The sequence below is a fragment of the Protobothrops mucrosquamatus genome, unplaced genomic scaffold (genome assembly GCF_001527695.2).
Source record: "Protobothrops mucrosquamatus isolate PMUCROS unplaced genomic scaffold, P.Mucros_1.0 scaffold1121, whole genome shotgun sequence".
Lineage (NCBI taxonomy): Eukaryota > Metazoa > Chordata > Lepidosauria > Squamata > Viperidae > Protobothrops > Protobothrops mucrosquamatus.
The window spans coordinates 115,132-133,979 of NW_015387339.1; the positions used below are offsets into that span (position 1 = coordinate 115,132).

General features: G+C 42.6%; 1 protein-coding gene across 1 annotated transcript in view; it reads right to left on the minus strand.

The window, feature by feature from the left end:
- PCDH15 (protocadherin related 15) overlaps positions 1-18,848 on the minus strand; it is a gene marked incomplete at its 3' end in the record, with an annotated part of 345,211 nt that overhangs the window by 112,940 nt on the left and 213,423 nt on the right. The window contains exon 16 of the mRNA XM_015820330.2: positions 14,264-14,392. Within this exon, the coding sequence (XP_015675816.2) occupies positions 14,264-14,392 (129 nt within the window). The remainder of the gene's footprint in view (positions 1-14,263; positions 14,393-18,848) is intronic.

Below are 18,848 nucleotides of genomic sequence, written 5' to 3' on the forward strand. Positions count from 1 at the left end.
TTTGGCTTTGGTGGCTGGTATTAAAAAGTTCCATGATTTCATCTATGGCCGCCATTTTACGGTCTTCACGGACCACAAGCCTTTACTGGGGCTATTTACCACCTCCAAACAAACTCCTCATATCCTATCCCCTCGTATGCTCCGTTGGTCCATCTTCCTCTCAGCTTATGACTATTCACTGGTCCATAAGCCTGGCAAGAAAATGCGTCATGCAGATGCTTTGAGTAGGCTGCCATTACCTACTGTGGAGCCTGATCCCGCTCCTGCTGTACACATATTGTCAATTCAGGAGTTGCCTGAATGCCCCCTCAATGCTAGGGATGTGGCTGCTGAAACTGCCACTGACCACACACTCAAACGCGTGCTGTTATGGGTTCTCTCCGGGTGGCCTGACAGGTGCCCTGCAGAGGAATTTCAACGTTTTTGGGTCAAGAGGCACGAGTTGTCCACTTTCAATGGTTGCCTCCTCTGGGGATCGAGAGTTGTGATCCCGGCCTCATTGAGGGCTAGAATCTTGATCTCATTACATGAGGGTCACCGTGTAATTGTAAGGATGAAAGCGCTTGCTCGCAGCCATCTGTGGTGGCCTGGCATTGACCAGGCCATCGAGTCCCAAGTACATGGATGTCATACCTGCCAACAGTCCAGACCTGAAATGCCCCAGGCCCCTGTACACACACTCCATGGTCTAGAATACATGTAGATTACGCTGGGCCCTTTCAGGGTCAATTCTTCCTGGTTGTTGTTGATAGCCATTCCAAATGGCTGGAGGTCATGCCTGTGTCTTCTACCACAGCCGCCAAGACTATCCAGGTGTTGAGGAACATTTTTGCTGCACACGGGTTGCCAGATGTTCTAGTGTCGGATAACGGTCCTCAATTTACTTCTACTGAGTTTCAGGAATTTCTTCGGACCAACATGATCCACCATGCTGCTTCGGCTCCCTTCCATTCTTCCACCAACGGTCTGGCTGAACGGATGGTCCGTGTCACCAAGGACGCTCTCAAGAAGCTGACTTACGGCAACTGGCATCACAGGTTGGCTGACTTTCTTTTGGCACATCGTATTACTCCATGCACTGCCACAGGTAAGTGCCCGGCCGAACTCCGCTGGGGTCGTCGGCTCGTGACTAAATTGGACAGGCTGCATCCGGAACGTGTAGCTGCACAGGTGTCTCAGCCACACCCACCACGGGTCCTTTGTGAAGGTGATCCTGTCTGGGCCAGGAATTACGGGCCTGGCCACCTTTGGGTACCGGCTGTGATCTGCAAAGTCTCAGGGCCTCTGTCTTATGAGGTGTCCCTGCCAGACGGCCGCGTGCTTCGCCGCCACATCGATCAATTACGTGTGAGGCGGAACACGCCTATGGTTCCTTCTCAGTCTCCTCTGGGGGGGAGGAGGAATGGGAAATGCATTCTGGAATTCAAAATCAACAGCCTACGTTGGCTGTGGGAAGGGAAACGGGTACTCAACACCCAACTTCCTCAGGTGCTTCGGGTAGCAGTTCTTGGGAAGGGGAGTACATAGACACCCCCACACACACTCCAGCCTGGGAGTCCCACCGGTGGCAGACTAATTATCCACCCTTATCAAGCAATACTCCAGACACGGAGAATACCTGGGAGCATACTCACAACTCACAACATGCAAGAGAGCAGGCAATACAAAGGGGAAACACGTCCCTTGCTGGGCTCAGAGGAGGATGTCCTCACACATCAGGGCTAACAGGGAGGCATCCCTTGTCCCTAGCACTACAGAAACGAGCCAGGAATCCCACACTCCTTCAGGAAACACGGGAATGAACTCACAGGGGTTAGACAACTCCATTGAGGGTAGATCAACCAGGTTTAGCGACCAACAGGGCCCTTACTGCTCAAGTACAGGAGACGGGCTGGAAAGCCAAGCTGAAGTCACTGGTCGTTCACAGGGCACTTCACCTAGAGCAAGCGGCAACGGGGATAACAATACAAACTCTCCAGGTCTGAGAAGGTCGCCCAGGGTAAGAGGCCCTCCCAAATACCTAGCCGATTATGTAAGGTGAGCAGGTATATAGCAATAGCTGACCTGAACGCACTGTTTGGTTGTCTTCATGAAAACAAGGTCGGGGGGTCACTGGATCTGGTTCAAAGGAACAGTCCCACACCTTATACATTGTATAACTTTATTTCATTATTAATTATATTACCATCTATAGGATGGCGTCCATGTGGGTGCAATCTTATTTCATCCAGGGGGAAGGGGTGTTGTGTCCTGAGCCTGCAAGATGCAGGCTCGGGACGATGCAAGAGTCCCAGGCATTTGCAGAAGCTGCCCGGGACCAGACTGAGCGGCGCCAGCCTTGTGCTCATGCGCAAGGTGGGAAAAGCCCGCCTCATGATTGGTTGAACTTGCCCGGGGATTAGAGGGTATAAATAGAGGCCTGCATGCCTCTGCTCTGGTTGTTCGTAGAGTGGAGCAAACAATAAAGACTTGTTGGAGATGATTCGTCTCAAGCGCCATTATTCCCAGGACTTAACACTGCCTAGCCCCCAACCTGCCCAGTTTCAGCAGGCAGCAAAGTGCAAAGCTGGCAAGCTTCACACTGCCCGGCTCAACCTCTCGGCGCTGTGAGGAGAGCACCCCGCTGCCTGCTGAGACCACACAGGCTGGGGGCTGGGCAGTATCGCACTTCTTTTCGGATTTGCGCCGCCTGGCTCAGCCTCTCGGCTCTGTGAGGACGGTGCCCCGCTGCCTGCCGAAACCGAAACTCCTGCCTTAGTCTTGCCCTGCTGCCCTTTCACCATCCCCTTTCCCCCTCCTCCTGGCCTATCCTGGGGGTCTCCCATCCTATTGCTAAGGAAGCTTTGGATACAAAGCCGGGTTTCCTCCCATGGAGAGGGAATGGGCCTTCCTCTGACTTTGCCCTCATACCCATCATGAACAACCTGACTAAGGAGAGCAAGCACAGCAGCAGCAGCCTTGAGGAGGAGGTATGTGCAGCTGGGCACCCCCTTGGGGAAGTGGGGCTGGGCTTGGTGCCGCGGGTGCTTGAGGGCCAGGCTGGGCATTTGACCTCTGCTGCCCAGGGCTCCGGGCAGCCCGCACCACCATCCAGCCCCCACATGGCCTGAGAGGAACAGTGAGGCTCCTCCAGTGGACCATGCCTTGGCACTTGTCCTGGTCCCACCCCCTTCTGCCAGAGACCCTCAGATCTGTCCCACTCCTGCCCAGGCCCCCACAGGAACCATTGACGTGAACGATGTAGAGCTGGCCACACCCACCCAGGCCACACTCTCTCCATCCATGCCCACGCAATAGGCCACACCCACCCTGGCCACCACCCCCGCAATGCTGATGCGGCCCTCAATGAAATTGAGTTTGACACTCCTGAGCTAATACATATTTATTTCCAAAAAAAATTCGTTCTTTTTTACCATAATTAAAAATATATTTAATCTTTAAACATTCCATTTAATAAATCTAGTCCTCTAGTCTTTTAACTCTTATTCAAAACATTTTTTAAAATCCATTGTAATTTTCTTAAAGTCAATCACCTTTAGATATCTAAAACATTTCTTTATATAAGCCATTCCAACTCTTTTATATTACTCATATCAAGAAATAAAATAAAAAAGAAGAAGAAAAAGAAAGTACTGTGTTACTTGAGGGGCTCTTCCCTCTTAAAGTCAAATTCACATCCAAAATTTTTCTATTTCTTCAACCATATTCGAACAGGTGTTTCTTTTTTAAATATTCTCTCTAATAAGCCCCATTGTCTATTTTCTTAATTTTCATTTTAGCCTTTTTCTTTTGCCCCATATCTTTCTTAATCAATATGTTCTGCTGAGTCAAAGAATCTTTCCATATTCTTGTAGGTGTTACTGTAGATATAAAAGGTAAGTCAAGTACAATATCTTTGTGAGAGGCATTTGCCCGTTCATTTTTGTTGAAAATCTTTTTCTTTCTTTTTCTCTCTGCTTCTCTTATCATTTCTTATAACACCAATAACCATTAGGTGGAGTTAAAATAAAAAAAGTCTGAAATAGATTCACAATACTTTGAGATCTGCCCTTTCTTGTTTTAACCCTTTTTATTTGCTTTTGCTTCTGCTTTTCCCAGAAGATAATGCCAATGGATGTCATTGATTACAAGCATTCAGCTGTAAATGCTTTAATCCAGACATGTCAAACACAAGGCCTGGGGGCCAGATGCAGCCCGTGAAGTGGTTTCATGTGGCCCGCGAAGCCATCCTGGAAACAGTGAGGGAATGGCCCCCTCTGCCTTGGCCCTGGCCCAGGTTGGGCAGGAGCCAATGTACAATTTTGTGGTGGCCATCTATGCTGAAATGCGTTCAGTCTTAGCTCCACAAGGCCGTCTGGAAACAGCGAGGAACCAGCCCCTGCCATATCAGCCCCGCCCCCTGGGTGCATGCTGGGGAGGTGTCATCCTTTGTGAGGAATGAATAAATGCACCATCGCCTGGAAGTGGCCAGCAAATGGCCCTCGCCTACTTCACCTATCCGGCTTGATGGGCTCCGGGGGAGGGTTTTTGGCAGGCAGCGGGGCGCTCTCCTCACAGTGCCGAGAGGCTGAGCTGGGTGGTGCGAATCCAAAAAGAAGTGTGAGGCTGCCCAGCTCCCAGCCTGCCCGGTTTCGGCAGGCAGCGGGGTGCTCTCCTCACAGCACCAAGAGCTGAGCCGGGTGGCGCAAATCTGATGAGAAGTGTAATGCTGCCTAGCCCCCAGCCTGCCCAGTTTCAGCAGGGAGCAATGTGCAAAGCTGACGAGCTTCGCACCGCCCAGCTCAACCTCTCAGCGCTGTGAGGAGAGCGCCCCGCTGCCTGCCGAAACTGTGCAGGCTGGGGGCTGGGCAGCATCGTGTTTGTTTTTGGATTCGCGCTGCCTGGCTCCGCCTCTCGGCACTGTGAGGAGAGCGCCCTGCTGCCTGACGAGACCAGACAGGCTGGGGGCTGGGCAGCATTGCACAGGTAATGTTGACTTTCATGCTGCTCATGGCATCCCCTCTCCCAGAGCCCACCAAGCCAGATATGTGAAGTAGGTGAGGGCCATATGCTGGCCACTTCCAGGCGATGGTGCATTTCTTCATTCCTCACAAAGGGTGACACCTCCCCAGCTGTGTTTCTTGTCTGTTTTTCTCCCTCCCTCATCTCAAATATTTTCCCACCACTCTGTACTTAGGAAGGAAGGAAAGAAGGAAGGAAGAAAAGAAGGAGAGGGAGGGTCTGAGGGTGCTTGAGGGCCAGGCTGGGCGTTTGACCTCTGCTGCCCAGGGCTCCGGGCAGCCGGCACCACCATCCAGGCCCCCCCCCACATGGCCTGAGAGGAACAGTGAGGCTCCTCCAGTGGACCATGCCTTGGCACTTGCCCTGGTCCCATCCCCTTCTGCCAGAGACCCTCAGATCTGTCCCACTCCTGCCCAGGCCCCCACAGGCACTCTTGATGCAAACGATGTAGAGCTGGCCATGCCCACCCAGTAGGCCACACCCACTCCATCCACACCCACCCAGTAGGCCACACCCACCCTGGCCACACCCACCCGGGCCCCCAAGGGCAACCGCAATGCTGATGCGGCCTTCAATGAAATCGAGTTTGACACCCCTGCTTTAATCTCACCAGTTATTAGCCTTGTTTTTTTTCACCAGTTCCTAGTACATACAAACTATATTGATGGAACTTGGCATTTTTCAAGGGCTTAAGTGAATATTCTTTTGTTTTGATTGAAAAAAAAGCAAAGTAGAATAAGGGTTCCCTGTTTTAAACAGAAGGATATATTCAGCATTTTGCCAAAAGCACACCTACACAAATACAAACACTTCTGGGAGGAATAATTCTTTTGAATAAACATTCCTATACTGAAATAAGGTTAGAGATATTGCTTAAGAGTCGAGTTGATTTTGAATTGTATATACTAGCACAGTGATGGCGAACCTTTTAGAGACCGAGTTCCCAAAAACTGGCCCCACCCCTACTCCACCCTCTGCCCCACCCCCACCCCCACCCACCCAGCCTGCCCGCAGGGTCACTCACTGCCTCTTGGGCCCGCCGCAGATTGCCCAGTAGCACCATGGCAACCACGCCCTCTGCCCACGCCCCGCAGCAGATGGGGTGTGAGGGCAGAGTCTTGTCTATGCTGCCTGGCTGCCGTGTCCTTGACTGCACTGCTCCATGTGGGCCACGCTCGGGGGCGACTCTTCTCCAGGAAGGCTGCTGGTGAGGAGGGGGTCATGGAGGGAGGCAAGGCTGGGGCAACGGCACATGTGTCTACAGAGAGGGCTCCGAGTGCTGCCTCTGGCACCGGTGCCATAGGTTCGCCACCACTGTACTAACATTACCAAAAAACTAGCTTCTCTCTCTCTCTCTCTCACTCACTCACTCACTCACTCACTCACTCACTCATAACTTTATCCAGAAATCCATATGGTAGTCTGGTGTTCATGGTGTTATCCTTTGTTGCTTAACTCAGATTTGTGGTAGGGTTTTTTGTTTGTTTGACAATAAAACATTTTCCTGTGCAGTGACAAGACTCCATGGAGGCTTTTAAAGAAACTGCATCTTTAATTAAACGTTTCTTCCTTGCCAATTGTCTTCATTGCAAGCATGAGATGAATGATAAAGTGAATGATTTTAATGATGGAACTTTTGCATGGTAATGATCTGAAGGTTGTTTTTGAATGTGATAAGATTATTATTAGTAGTACCACATTACAAAGCCTTAGTATGACCACACTTGGAATACTGCCTCCAGTTTGTTGAGATTCTGGAAAGAGTGCAGAGAATAGCAACAAGAATGATTAGGGGGCTGGAGACTAAAACATATAAAGAACGGTTACAGGAATTAGGTGTGTCTAGTCTAGTGAAAAAAAGGACTAGGGGTAACATGATAGCACTGTTCCAATATCTAAGGGGCTGCCACAAAGAAAAGAGGGTAAAACTATTTTCCAAAGCACCTAAAGACAAGACAAGAAACAATGGATAGAAACTAATCAAAGAGAAAAGAAATCTAGAACTAAGGAGAAACTTTCTAACAATGAGAACAATTAATCAGTGACACAGCTTGCCTTCAGAAGTTGGGAGTGCTTCAACACTGGAGGCTTTCAAGAAGAGACTGGACAGCAATTTGTCTGAAATGGTATAGAGTCCTCCAAGGTCCCTTCCAACTCTGTTATTCTATATTCTATGTTCTAATATATGATGGAAGTAATAATAAATGAAAATGCTTATAGAATAGGGCAGTGGTGGCAAATCTATGGCATGGGTGCCAGAGGCGGCACTCGGAGCCCTCTCTGTGGGCACATGTGCCATTGCTCCAGCCTTGCCTCCCCCTGTGATCCCCTCCTTACCGGCAGCCTTCCTGGAGAAGAGTCGCCCCCGAGCGTGGCCCACGCGGAGCAGTGCAGCCAAGGACATGGCAGCCAGGCAGCATAGACAAGACTGCCCTCATGTCCCATCGCACACAGTTGATGCTGCGGGGCGTGGGCAGAGGGCGTGGCTGCCATGGCACTGCTGGGTGATCTGCGGTGGGCCCTGGAGGTGGTGAGTGGCCCTGCGGGCAGGCGGGGTGGGGGCAGGGCAGGGAGTGGAGCGGGGGCAGGGCCAGTTTTTGGGCACTCAGTCTCTAAAAGGTTTGCCATCACTGGAATAGGGAATGAGATAAGGGTGTGTGATGTTCCTTTGGTTGTTTAATATATTTATGGGAAAATCTATAATGAATGCTCAGGCTCGTATGTTGGATGTGTTGGCTGGGGACATATATATTTATGCTGATGTGTTAGATGTATTGGCTGGGGATGTGAATATAAGGGTATTTTAATAAACAGATGATGCTACGTTTCTTGGTTAAGAACCAAATGATTTGTAGCAAATGTTACATAGATTATGTGGTCTCATGAGAAGTATGGATCTGAAAATAATAAATATAATAAATATAATAAAAACTAGGAAAATGACAGGGAAAATAGACTGCACGTGTACATAAATAAAAAAAACTAGAGTAAGTAGATTAATTTTTCTGCCTTGTTTATTAAAGAAGGGGAAAATGGATGGAGAAATTTTAAGAGGTGGAAATGTTAATAGAAAGAGATGATGATATCTATTACAATATTTTGAGGAATGAATGTCAAAAGAAGAGAAAATAGCATGTACAAGGATTTTTCCTTAAAAGCTTTATTACAGAAAAGAGAGAGTTGGATATGACAACTAAAAGCAAATTACTTGGTAACTTCCTGTTCCTGCATGCAGCGAAGCAGTTGAGGGATTCAGGATTCTGAGCCTCCAGCTGAGTTTCTCCCTGTTAGGGAACCCAAAATGGGCCAGAAGCCACCCTGGAGAGGTGGCAATGAAGGAAGGAAGTCCCAGGGACCTAGGAGAGATGGTGGTCCAGGAGAAACCAACAGGAGAAAGGCTGGCTTAACTTCAGAGTCCAGCCCCAGCTGCAAGCAACGGAAGTCAAAAGCACTAATTTAAGCTGATCGTAAACAGTGTGCTTGAATCTGGATAAGAATCATTGATTTTCTCTATCCTACCTACTTTCCTGAAGGGTAGAAACTTCCAAGAAGCAAAGAAAAACCTCTGAAAGTGAAGAAAGGGGGGGTTTCCCCCACCCTTTTGCCACCGGAAGTGGCAAATGTTAACCTTTCATGGAGGAATAAAATCTTAAAAATGAACCAGTGATGACATCTACAGGTGGATGAGGATTATGACAGTCATGGCAAAATTTGGGTTTGCCTGTGACCTTCAAAACCTTAACAAATAAATAACAGCTGTGTAGATAAAGTGAGGCTTATAAACCTGAGGGAACAAAAACAGAACAGAACAAAACAAAACAATTTTTTTAATTCTCTGGACTATAAGTATTTATTCTATTCTGACTCCAAAATGGGGGAAAAAATCTGGACTTTTGGGCATCATGGAAAATCAGAGACCTATAGGAAATACCTATCAAGAAAAAATGAATATTTTTCAAGAGGAGATATACGTAAAGCTGCAACTAATTCAAAGAACAATGATCTCAAATCACAAAAAAATTCAGAATAACTTTGAAAACATAGGTCAACTCATCTCCAATTAAGTTTATACCAAAAAAAATCCTCAGGAAAACACAGCAGAGAAGGAACAGACAAAACAGATCATTGAACATAAATTCAAGGATAGAGACTTGAAGATGGAACTCTACAAAACAAAGGAGTATGATCCAATCCAAGCGGAAAATTTTTTACAAGAAATACTAGATTTTTCAATACCACAAAATAAACTTGAGGGCAAGAAAAAAGACTGGATAAAACGTCTACAGAAATATTAAGAAAAACATTAGAACTGGAGAGACAAAATGCGATAAGAGAAGCAGAGAGAAAAAGAAGGGAAAAGATACCCAATAAAAAGGAGTGGGCAAATGCCCTTAACAAAGATCCTGACTTACTTTTTATATCTACAGTAACATTTATGAACACACGGAAAAACCTTTGGATTCAGCAAAATACATTGACTAAGAAAGATATTGGGCAAAGAAAAAAGATTAAGGTGGAAACCAAGAAAATAGATGATGGGACTTATCAGAGAGAACACTTAAAAAAGAAACATTTGTTTGAATATGGTTAAAGAAATAAAAAATTTTTGGAATATACTATTTTAAGAGGGATGAATTCTCTAAACAATATAGTATGCTTTTTTCTCTTTTGTGTTCTTTTTCTTGTTATGAGTAATATAAAAAAGTTGAAATGATTTAAATAAAGGAAATGTCTTAGTTAAATGTGACTGAATCTAAGAAAATTATAAAAAAAATGTTGTGAGTAAGAGTTAAAGGACTAGATGACTAGATGTATTGAATTAATTAATTCACCTTTTGAATCTTGTAGCTTACTTATCAATCTTTTTTCTCTTTCTTTTTTCAATCTGTATGCAAGCCATCTTCCCGGTTTATTAGCATTTTCAAAAAAATTCTGTTTAGATCGTTTAATCTGTTGTGCCATTATATCCATCTCAAGTAAATTTAACTTATGTTTTATTAACTCCATTTGTGTCTTCAACGCTTTCTTTTGTGGGTCAACACGTAACTCAGATCCAAATTGCTAAATTGTTCTTTCAGTCTGAGCTGTGTTTGTTTCTTTTCTTTATTCTTTTTAGCCACATAAGTAATAGCCAAACCTCTAAAGTATACTTTCGTCGTATCCCATACATTTTGAATAGAGGTTTCTTCTTTCTTATTAATTTTAAAAAAATCCATTTCTTTCATTATTAATTGTAAAAATTCTTTTTCTTTCAGTATGGATTTATTCAATGACCATCTTAGTTTTTTCTTAGTTCCTTTCCAAATCATGTTAATTGGATTATGATCTGCCCAGATATTAGGTTCTATTTCAATCTCCTGTATCATAGTCTTTAACTCATAAGAGGTCCATATCATATCAATTCTTGACCACGATTTGTGCCTACTTGAGTAAAATGTAAATTGTGTTTTATCTGGATTCATTTCTCTCCATGTATCTTGTATACATAATTCTTCTTTCATCTTTAAAAAAGATTTGGGTAGGGTATTTCCCCCTTTTTTCCCTTGTTTGTAACTTTTATAATCCTGTTTTGCATCAACTATTGCGTTAAAGTCTCCAAGTATATAGAGATTTTGATAGTTTAATTTGACTAATTTATCATATACTTGCTGAAAAAACTGATCTTGCTTCTCATTGGGGGCGTATATAGCGACCATCAAAATTTGTTTTTGATTCCATGTAATTTCCACCATTAATAATCTCCATTCATCGTCAACGTAAATTTGTTTTGGGTTCATCTTTTCTTTTATGTAAAGGGCTACCCCTCTTTTCTTTTGCAATGCCAAAGAGAAATAAAGTTTACCTTTTTGGGGGTGTTCTAAAAGTCTAAAATGTTGACTTTTAATATGCGTCTCTTGAAGGCAAATTATGTCCAATTTCAATTTTTGTAGCCTATGAAATATTTTACTCCTTTTTGATGGGGAGTTGAGACCATTTATATTTATTGAAAAGATTCTAGTCTCCTCCATGATTTTAGTTGTATCTAGATCTCAATCTTCTAGGGGAACTTATCTGCCTCTGATCTTTGGGCCTTACGTCTTCCTCTGTTTGGGTCTTTTGGGGTTCTTCTTCCTCTATTTGCTTCAATGTTCCTGCACCCATCATTTCCTCTGTTTCTTGGATTCATCATCGCCTTTTTCCAAAAAACTGCTATGATTGTTGAAAAATTCCTCTGCTTGAGATGGGGTATCCTGTCTAGATCTTTTCGAGTCCCAGAAGATTAATAATCCTTCTGGGACCAACCATCTAAAATTCACTCCTTTATTGATCAATTTCCTTGTTAAAAATTGATACTCTCTTTGGGCTTCTCTTATTCTTCTGGGAATTTGTTTCAGAACTACAAGTTCTTTGTCTTTATATTTCAATGGTTGATCTCTTATTGCTCTCAGAATCTCATCTCGTGTTGATCTTTTGAGGAATCTTACATGGACCTCCCTAGAAACTCTAAATCTTCTTGCATAGCTTGAATTAACTCTAAAAACCTGATCCATTTCTCATTTCATTTGGTCCGTTTCCATTCCAAGTAGTAACTCACTCATCAACTCCAACAAGTTCTCATTCTTCTCTTCTATAATATGTTGGAATCTTAAAAAGTATGATGCTCTTTCCATCTCCATAACGGCCATATTTTCTTCCAATTCCGCATTAGCTTGCACCAATCTCTGGTTTTCATCTTGCAAAGCTTCTAATTTCTGATCAACCACCGCTGACTTATCTTCTATTTTTTGCATTCTTTGTTGAGTGTCTGTCATCGCCTGTTGAAAAGTTTCCAATTTTTGATCCATTTTAAGAAGATCATTTTTCAAATCTTCATAATTTTTTTCCAAATCTTTTTTCATTTCCATTTTAGATGCAGCAATTGCTTGGAGTATCATTTGCATATCTTTTTGTTGCATTTCCTATAGTAGAAAAGTCGTAATTGATTTTTGCGGAGCTGAACTCACCAAGGTTGAGGCAGGGGCCGAGGAACCCTTCTTCGCCCCTTTAACCAAATTTGAGATGCTCATTTTCTAATTGCTGTTTTTATTTATAATCCAATAAGGAGCTCAATGGCTAATTTTAATCCGTCAGACAGCCAGATGGCCAACTGTAATCTAAAGCCCTCCTATTATCAGGAGACAAGGCCAAACGTGATTGAAAAAAGAAAAAGGAACAAAAACAATTCCAGTAGGGCAATAGTTTAAAAAAAAAAAGAAAAAAACAACTTCCACAACCATCCAAAAGAAGAAAAAAATGGAAAAAAGGAAGAACAAAAAAAAAGCAAGACAAAATCTCAAAAAAAAGAAAAAAGGAGAGTGCATATTTATATCCAAAGAGGAAGACTAAAAAAAGGTATAAAAAAAGAACAAAAAAAGAAGAAACCAAAAAAGAGACAAAAGTAAAAAGTTCTAAAAGGGGAAAAATTATAGGAAAGGGAAAAAAGAACAATTTATAGTCCAATTAGAAGTTTAAAAATTTATTCCACTGCCAAAAAAGAGAAGAAAAAAAACCCAATAAAAGATTCCCTTTGTTTGTAATTTTCCTTATTATAGGCAATATACGGGTGGCCAGACACACACAAAGGAAAAAAAAAGTCTTTTTCAGTATCTTTTAAAAGAGATAGGAATGTCTGGGCATAGAGCCAAGTGTCTGGGCATTGAGCCAGGTTTTGCAGTTGAATAAACAAAGCTGCCTGCCAGCCAACAGGGAGGAAAAAAGTTACAATGTAATCCCAGACGTTTAAATAGAGAAGGGAAGATATTCAAAGTGGAAACAAAGTTTTAAAGTTCTAATAGAAAAAAAAGAAGCAGTTAGAGTGGCTTTTCCCAATTAAGATGTTTTCTTTTCCTTCTAAGAGTGAAATAATTTCTCCAGTTTAATTTTAAAATAGTTCAAGTTGCTTCTCCTTAGTAAAATCGCTTAAACCGCCACTTGTATGGGGGGGGGAAACAAAAAAACCCCTCCTCTTTCCTCCCTTCAGCTTTCAGCTTCGAGTTAAAGACAGATTATTCTTTCCAATAAAGTCCACTTTGCCAAAAGAACAGAAACATAGTCTCACCCGGCCCGGCTGCTTGCTTTCCAAATCAGCTGTTTTCTGTCTCCGATGATCAGCTGTTAATGGCAATTTGCGTAAATGCACTCCACCTTTCTTTTGCTGGTTCCAGGGACTGCTTTGGGTTCGGGAAGCCGGCTACCGCCGCCTGCCATTTCTCAAAGGTTCGTCCCTCAGTGGCCTTTGGAGCCTCCACTCATTTAATCAATCAATCAGCCAATCAATCAGCCAACTGCTACACCAGCCCAGCTCAATTCTTACTGCAACTAGAAATATTATAACGAAGCAGTAAAGGAAAATGAAGAGGCAAGCTACAGTCTCCTGTAATTTCTTCTTTTCACAAGAAAGCGGTGCTGTGTATTTTATGGCTCAAGAAAAACAACACAAAACAACACTACACTCCCTTCTCCATTCACTCAGCACTAAATTGTGGAAACAGGAATGTGCAAATAAGCTGAAGAACAGCAATAGAAAAGTGACATGAAATAGAATGAAAACTAACTGCATGTTAATTTCATTTGCAAATACTGGAGTTGGCAGGGCAGATTACAAAACAAAACAAAACAAAACAAGCTCCTTGAACTATGTAACTCTTGGAAAAGAAGTGTGCAGCTAATTTCTGTATGAAGTTGCATTTACCCTTGATTTACTCTTTGCACCATTCACCAGATATGGTGCCTCTGCGTGGAGAAAAGGTAGAAAAGAACAATGTTATTCAGCTATGATTAGTGGGATGCCTCTAAAAAAATCTTGATCAAGGAAAAGCAATACATTTTCACAAGCCAGCCAGTGTCTTATAATATCACCATGATCAACCATGCATACTCAGAACTGTTTACAAAGAGACATGGAATGACTACTTCCAACAGCAGCAAAAGGCAAAGTTAATGGTAAATGGCTGAATGCATATACACATATTTTACTTCAAGCACTTCTCTGTTAAGCCTTATTTTTAACAGTTTCTTTCCAGTTTTGTTGGAAGGCAGTTGGGAGGGCAGAGATGAATGAAATTTACTGTAATTTGAAATTAAGAGAAAATAAAGATGTTACAACCAGATAAAGATTCTCTAAACTGGTTATCATGAACAGGAATTTTATACTGGCATTACCCATTGAACAAAGTGTTTCTAAAAATGAGAAAATATTTCATTAATTAGGATCATTAATAGTAGAATACTATGAGTTTCTTACCCTCACTTGACCCACAAACGCATTGGTTTCTTCTTCTTGTATTGTAAAATTTTTTGGAAGAAAGGGATCAAAGACCGGCCCATTATCATTTACATCTGTTACAACCACATTCACTGTAGCAGTTGAGGTCTAAAATAAATAAATAAATAAATAAATAAATAAATAAATAAATAAATAAATAAATAAATAAATAAATAAATAAATAAATAAATAAATAAATAAAGTGATGATCCATATAGTTTTATCTTACTGATAAAGTTAATCTTAATAGGACTCAGTCCTATTTAATGTTCACTCTTCAGAGCTTATGCAACATTGTTTCTTTATGGCATTTGCTGTGAATAGTTCTTTTTTTCCTCCCAGATATATAGTTTTTTACAAAATTATGGTACCCACTAATAGTTTTGAGTTAAAGAACCTACTCTAAACCAGACTGCTTAATCCCTTCATCCCCATCATAATCCTAGAAGTCATATAAAATACAAAAGTTGACTCTCTTTGTTATAAAACTGGTTAAGAATCAAACTGGTAGATATTTAATAATAAAATGCAATAACACAACATAGAAAAACTAATAGCATTATCAATAGCATTTTCTGTTACATAGAAAAACTAATAGCATTATCAAAAATGTATGTTAATTCAGAAATTGGTTCCATTGGGTTGACTTCTAGGAAAATGGATATTGGATTTCAGCATAAAAAGGCAAATGTTTTAATCTAGTCTTTTTCTGACTTAAAGCAATGACTATGAAACAGAAAATATGAGAAAGACATTGATTTTAAGCTGCCAGAGCCACATAAATAAGTTCTAATAAATTCTGTAACAAAATCCCACATGCATAACATTCTTCTATCAGTTCCAAATTTACTGTCAATAGTCACTAGAGACCACTGTTGTTCTGAGTCATTATCCAAAACACTAAAATCTCATTCAGGAATAGAGGCTGAGTGGTCAGAAAACAACTACATTTCCTGAAATTATTAGAAGTTTTGAGACTTTCAAAGAGATGTATTCATGAGACTGTGTAGAAATACTACATTTAAAGTAATTTGCATTTCAAATATTTTTCTGAATTGGTTCAGATACATGCAACTTACATGAGAAAAGAATTCTGAATGGATTTCTGAGAAAAGAATATGTTAAGATACATTTTCTTCATTATCTACAAATGTCAAGATTTGGTACCAATAACTTTTTGTTTGTAGAAACCCACATCCTTTCAAAAATGTAGTATATGCCCTAAAATAGTTTAAAATAAAAAAAAAATAGAAAAAAAGAACTACTTTCCCTAAAATCATGTAAAAAAGATAAAGTTCCAAAAATGTGTGTTACACAGCTTAACCCATTGTGGCTACTCAGTGCAATGTTAACCCCACTAAATCACCAATAATCTCTTGTATCTTTTGCATAGAATTATACCCCTTTGTCTGTATTGATACACAGTTGAACAATTAACATGTTCTTACTTTGGTAGGTAGTCAACTGCTAATTTGAACTAAATTGCCATGCTCAGCAGAGACCACAATGGTTAAAATTAGGGAAGAGGTTCTCAAGAAAAACTAACATGAGAAGTATATACTGAACACTTTCTATGACTACCTTCACTTATTTGCAGACCACTGTATCCAGACCCTTTTCAATAGTGATGGTGGAAAAACAAGAAAAAATAGTCCAACCAATTTGACTATTGAAGACCTTTCATTGGCAGACTCTCTAGGAACTTGTGATGACCCAGGGCACAGCACAGAGGCAATGCAGTCAGCTGGCAATTCAAACCGCCCTTTAATTGCTCCAAATTTTCCCCAAATGCTCCCATGTACCTGGCAAGCCTCCAAACAAAGGAAGACACACACACCTTCAGCCATCTCTGGCTGCAAGTAGTTTCACATACAGTCTGATTAGGAGAGGAATTTACTCAAGGCCATGGAGATAACAAGGAATGACACATACATCATAAACCTAACGAGTCTGTGTGAATACACGCTTGCCTGAGCAGTTTCAAAAGGGAAGCCAAAATACAGTCTGAAGTCTTTGAAAATCCAAGCAACATTGTCAGCCAGTCCAATGGTCAGAATTTCTGGGTTTCCAAGCAGAAGTCACAGAACAAGAGATCAGCAACAACACACACAAAACTCCAAGGAATCAGCGTTTGTTCCCGACAAATGCCTCTCCCCACAGTGTCTCCTTAAATCTCAGTCTCCAGGTGTGCCTTGTGGAGAGGGCCGGGACGCTCTCCTCCCGAGTAGTTGAGCCTGCCTACGTTGTTCCCTCCTTCTCTCCACTCTCCATGCTCTAGGATCAGATGGGGGTTGTTCTGTTCTGAGCGTTGGTAAGGCATTGAGACGAGGCAGGAGTAACAACAGTTGCTTCTTTATTCAATCTTCAACAGAACAACACCAAATGGCGTGGATCCCTTTTATACCCTTCTGCAGGGAGCAGCATCAACCAATAAATGCAAAGTATTTTTCCCACCTTGTGCATGCACAATAGGCTGGAGACAGCTTGTCTGGCCTGGGCAGCCTCATGGTCTGCCCGGGACTCTCTGCAGCTTCCTGCACCTGCTGTGTCAATCACATCCCAGGACATAACACCCCTCCCCTCTTAGTTCAAAAACATAGCCCTTACTATTTTGCAATACTACAAATCTAACACATATTCTTTTTTGAGTGTGTTCTGATTTCTAAGGAACACTTAAGCCTGCCCATCCCTAACAGGAACTTCACATAGTCCTGCAAATACTTTGGTGGGCCTTTGGCCCGCTCTGATCTTCTTGGAGCGGTTGCAAGTGCCCGGTCTACAAGCTCACCTGCCAGGCTCAGCAGACTGGGATTTTGATGCCCACTAGGTACAGGCGAACCCATATCATGCTGACTGGCCGGGTCCTGTAAACCCAGACCAGAGTTCCTTGGTGGGGTGGAATTTCCCAGATCCATGACAGACCCCTCTTGGGAGCACTGTTCCTTAGGCACAAGGCCAGCAGACAGAGTGGCCTGAACAGCCTGTGGTGTGCAATGTCCCGTGGACCCAGTGCCAGAGTCAGGAGCCGCCTCATTGGCAAAACCCCTATGTGCCTAGTGCAAACCCCTGCTTTCGCAGGAAGACTGAGATCTACAATCCTTCTCTGTCAGTTTGCAAATGGAGGCACATGTGCTTGCCTACCACTCATGTAGAATCATCTCCTCTCCTGCCGTCACCAGTACACAAAGTCAGAAAAGTTGGGGAACTCTGCTATAGTGGAAAACTCAGCTAGCTTCAGATTAAAGTTTTCAAATTTATTAAGCAGAGTTGCAATGAACTTCAGTCAGCTGTACATTTTCAGGGCTTGAAACACTGCTTCCTTTCTTGAGCTATTTAAATATTTTGCTATCCTTATGCAGGATCCTTGGTGCTCTCTGGGCTTGGTTGTTTTCTTGCAGACATTTCATTGCCCAAACTAGGCAACATCATCAACATGATGGTGTTTCTAGTTGGGGTAAGGAAACATCTACAACAAAACAACCAAGCCAAAGAGCACCAAGGACCTCTCATTTCAACCCTTAGCTACAAATATTCTCCTTCATTGGTTATATTAAAAAAATCATCCTTGTATACTTCAGTGCCTGGAACCTAATAAGATGTCATTTATCTGTCAAGCTTTTTTTTCAGTCTAGTAGAAAATACATCTATTCAGGAGTAGAAAAATAGTAGAAACCATATATATTCAGAAGTGAGCTGTTCTACAAGGGGGGACCACTGAGAAGGCTTGATAATGGAGTTCTGTCATGCCTCTGTCGGAGCCTGAATCTGCATAGGAAAATGAGCTGGAACGGGAAATGCCACAGGCTCCTGTACACAGGTGGGAGGACACACATGCTCCTTGGTCGAGGGTTCATATCGACTACGCTTTCAGGGGCAATTCTTCCTCATTGTTGTGGACAGTCACTCTAAATGGCTAGAGGTCGTTCCAGTGTCCACTACGATGACTGCCAGGACCATCCAGGTGTTGAGGGGGATCTTCACCTCCCATGGGCTACCAGATGTTCTTGTCTCCGACAACGGCCCTCAATTCACTTCTTCTGAGTTTCAGGCTTTCCTACAGGCCAACATGATCCACCATGCTACTTCGGCACCCTTTCATCCAGCTTCCATTGGCCAAGCTTGTACCTTTTCTTATCTCAAAGCTCTCAGTATAATCTCCATTCACTATCACTTTTGCTGTCTGGTTGCTATATATTGTTTTTATCATATTTATAAAATTCTTTCCAAAATCCATTATTTGTAATTGCTGAACCATAAATTGCCAGGAAACATTATCAAACGCCTTTTGGGTGTCTAAAAACACTAATGCTAATTGTTTCCCTGGATGTAATTCATAATATTCTAATACGTCCATTATCACCCTTAAAGTCTATCTAGACCCATACCAGTCGGGCTTCAGGCCGGGACACAGCACGGAAACGGCATTGGTCGCGTTGGTTAATGATCTCTGGAGGGCCCGGGACAGAGGCTATTCCTCTGTCCTTGTTCTTTTGGACCTCTCAGCGGCTTTTGATACTGTAGACCACGGTATCATGCTGCGGCGTCTCGGTGGGTTAGGAGTGGG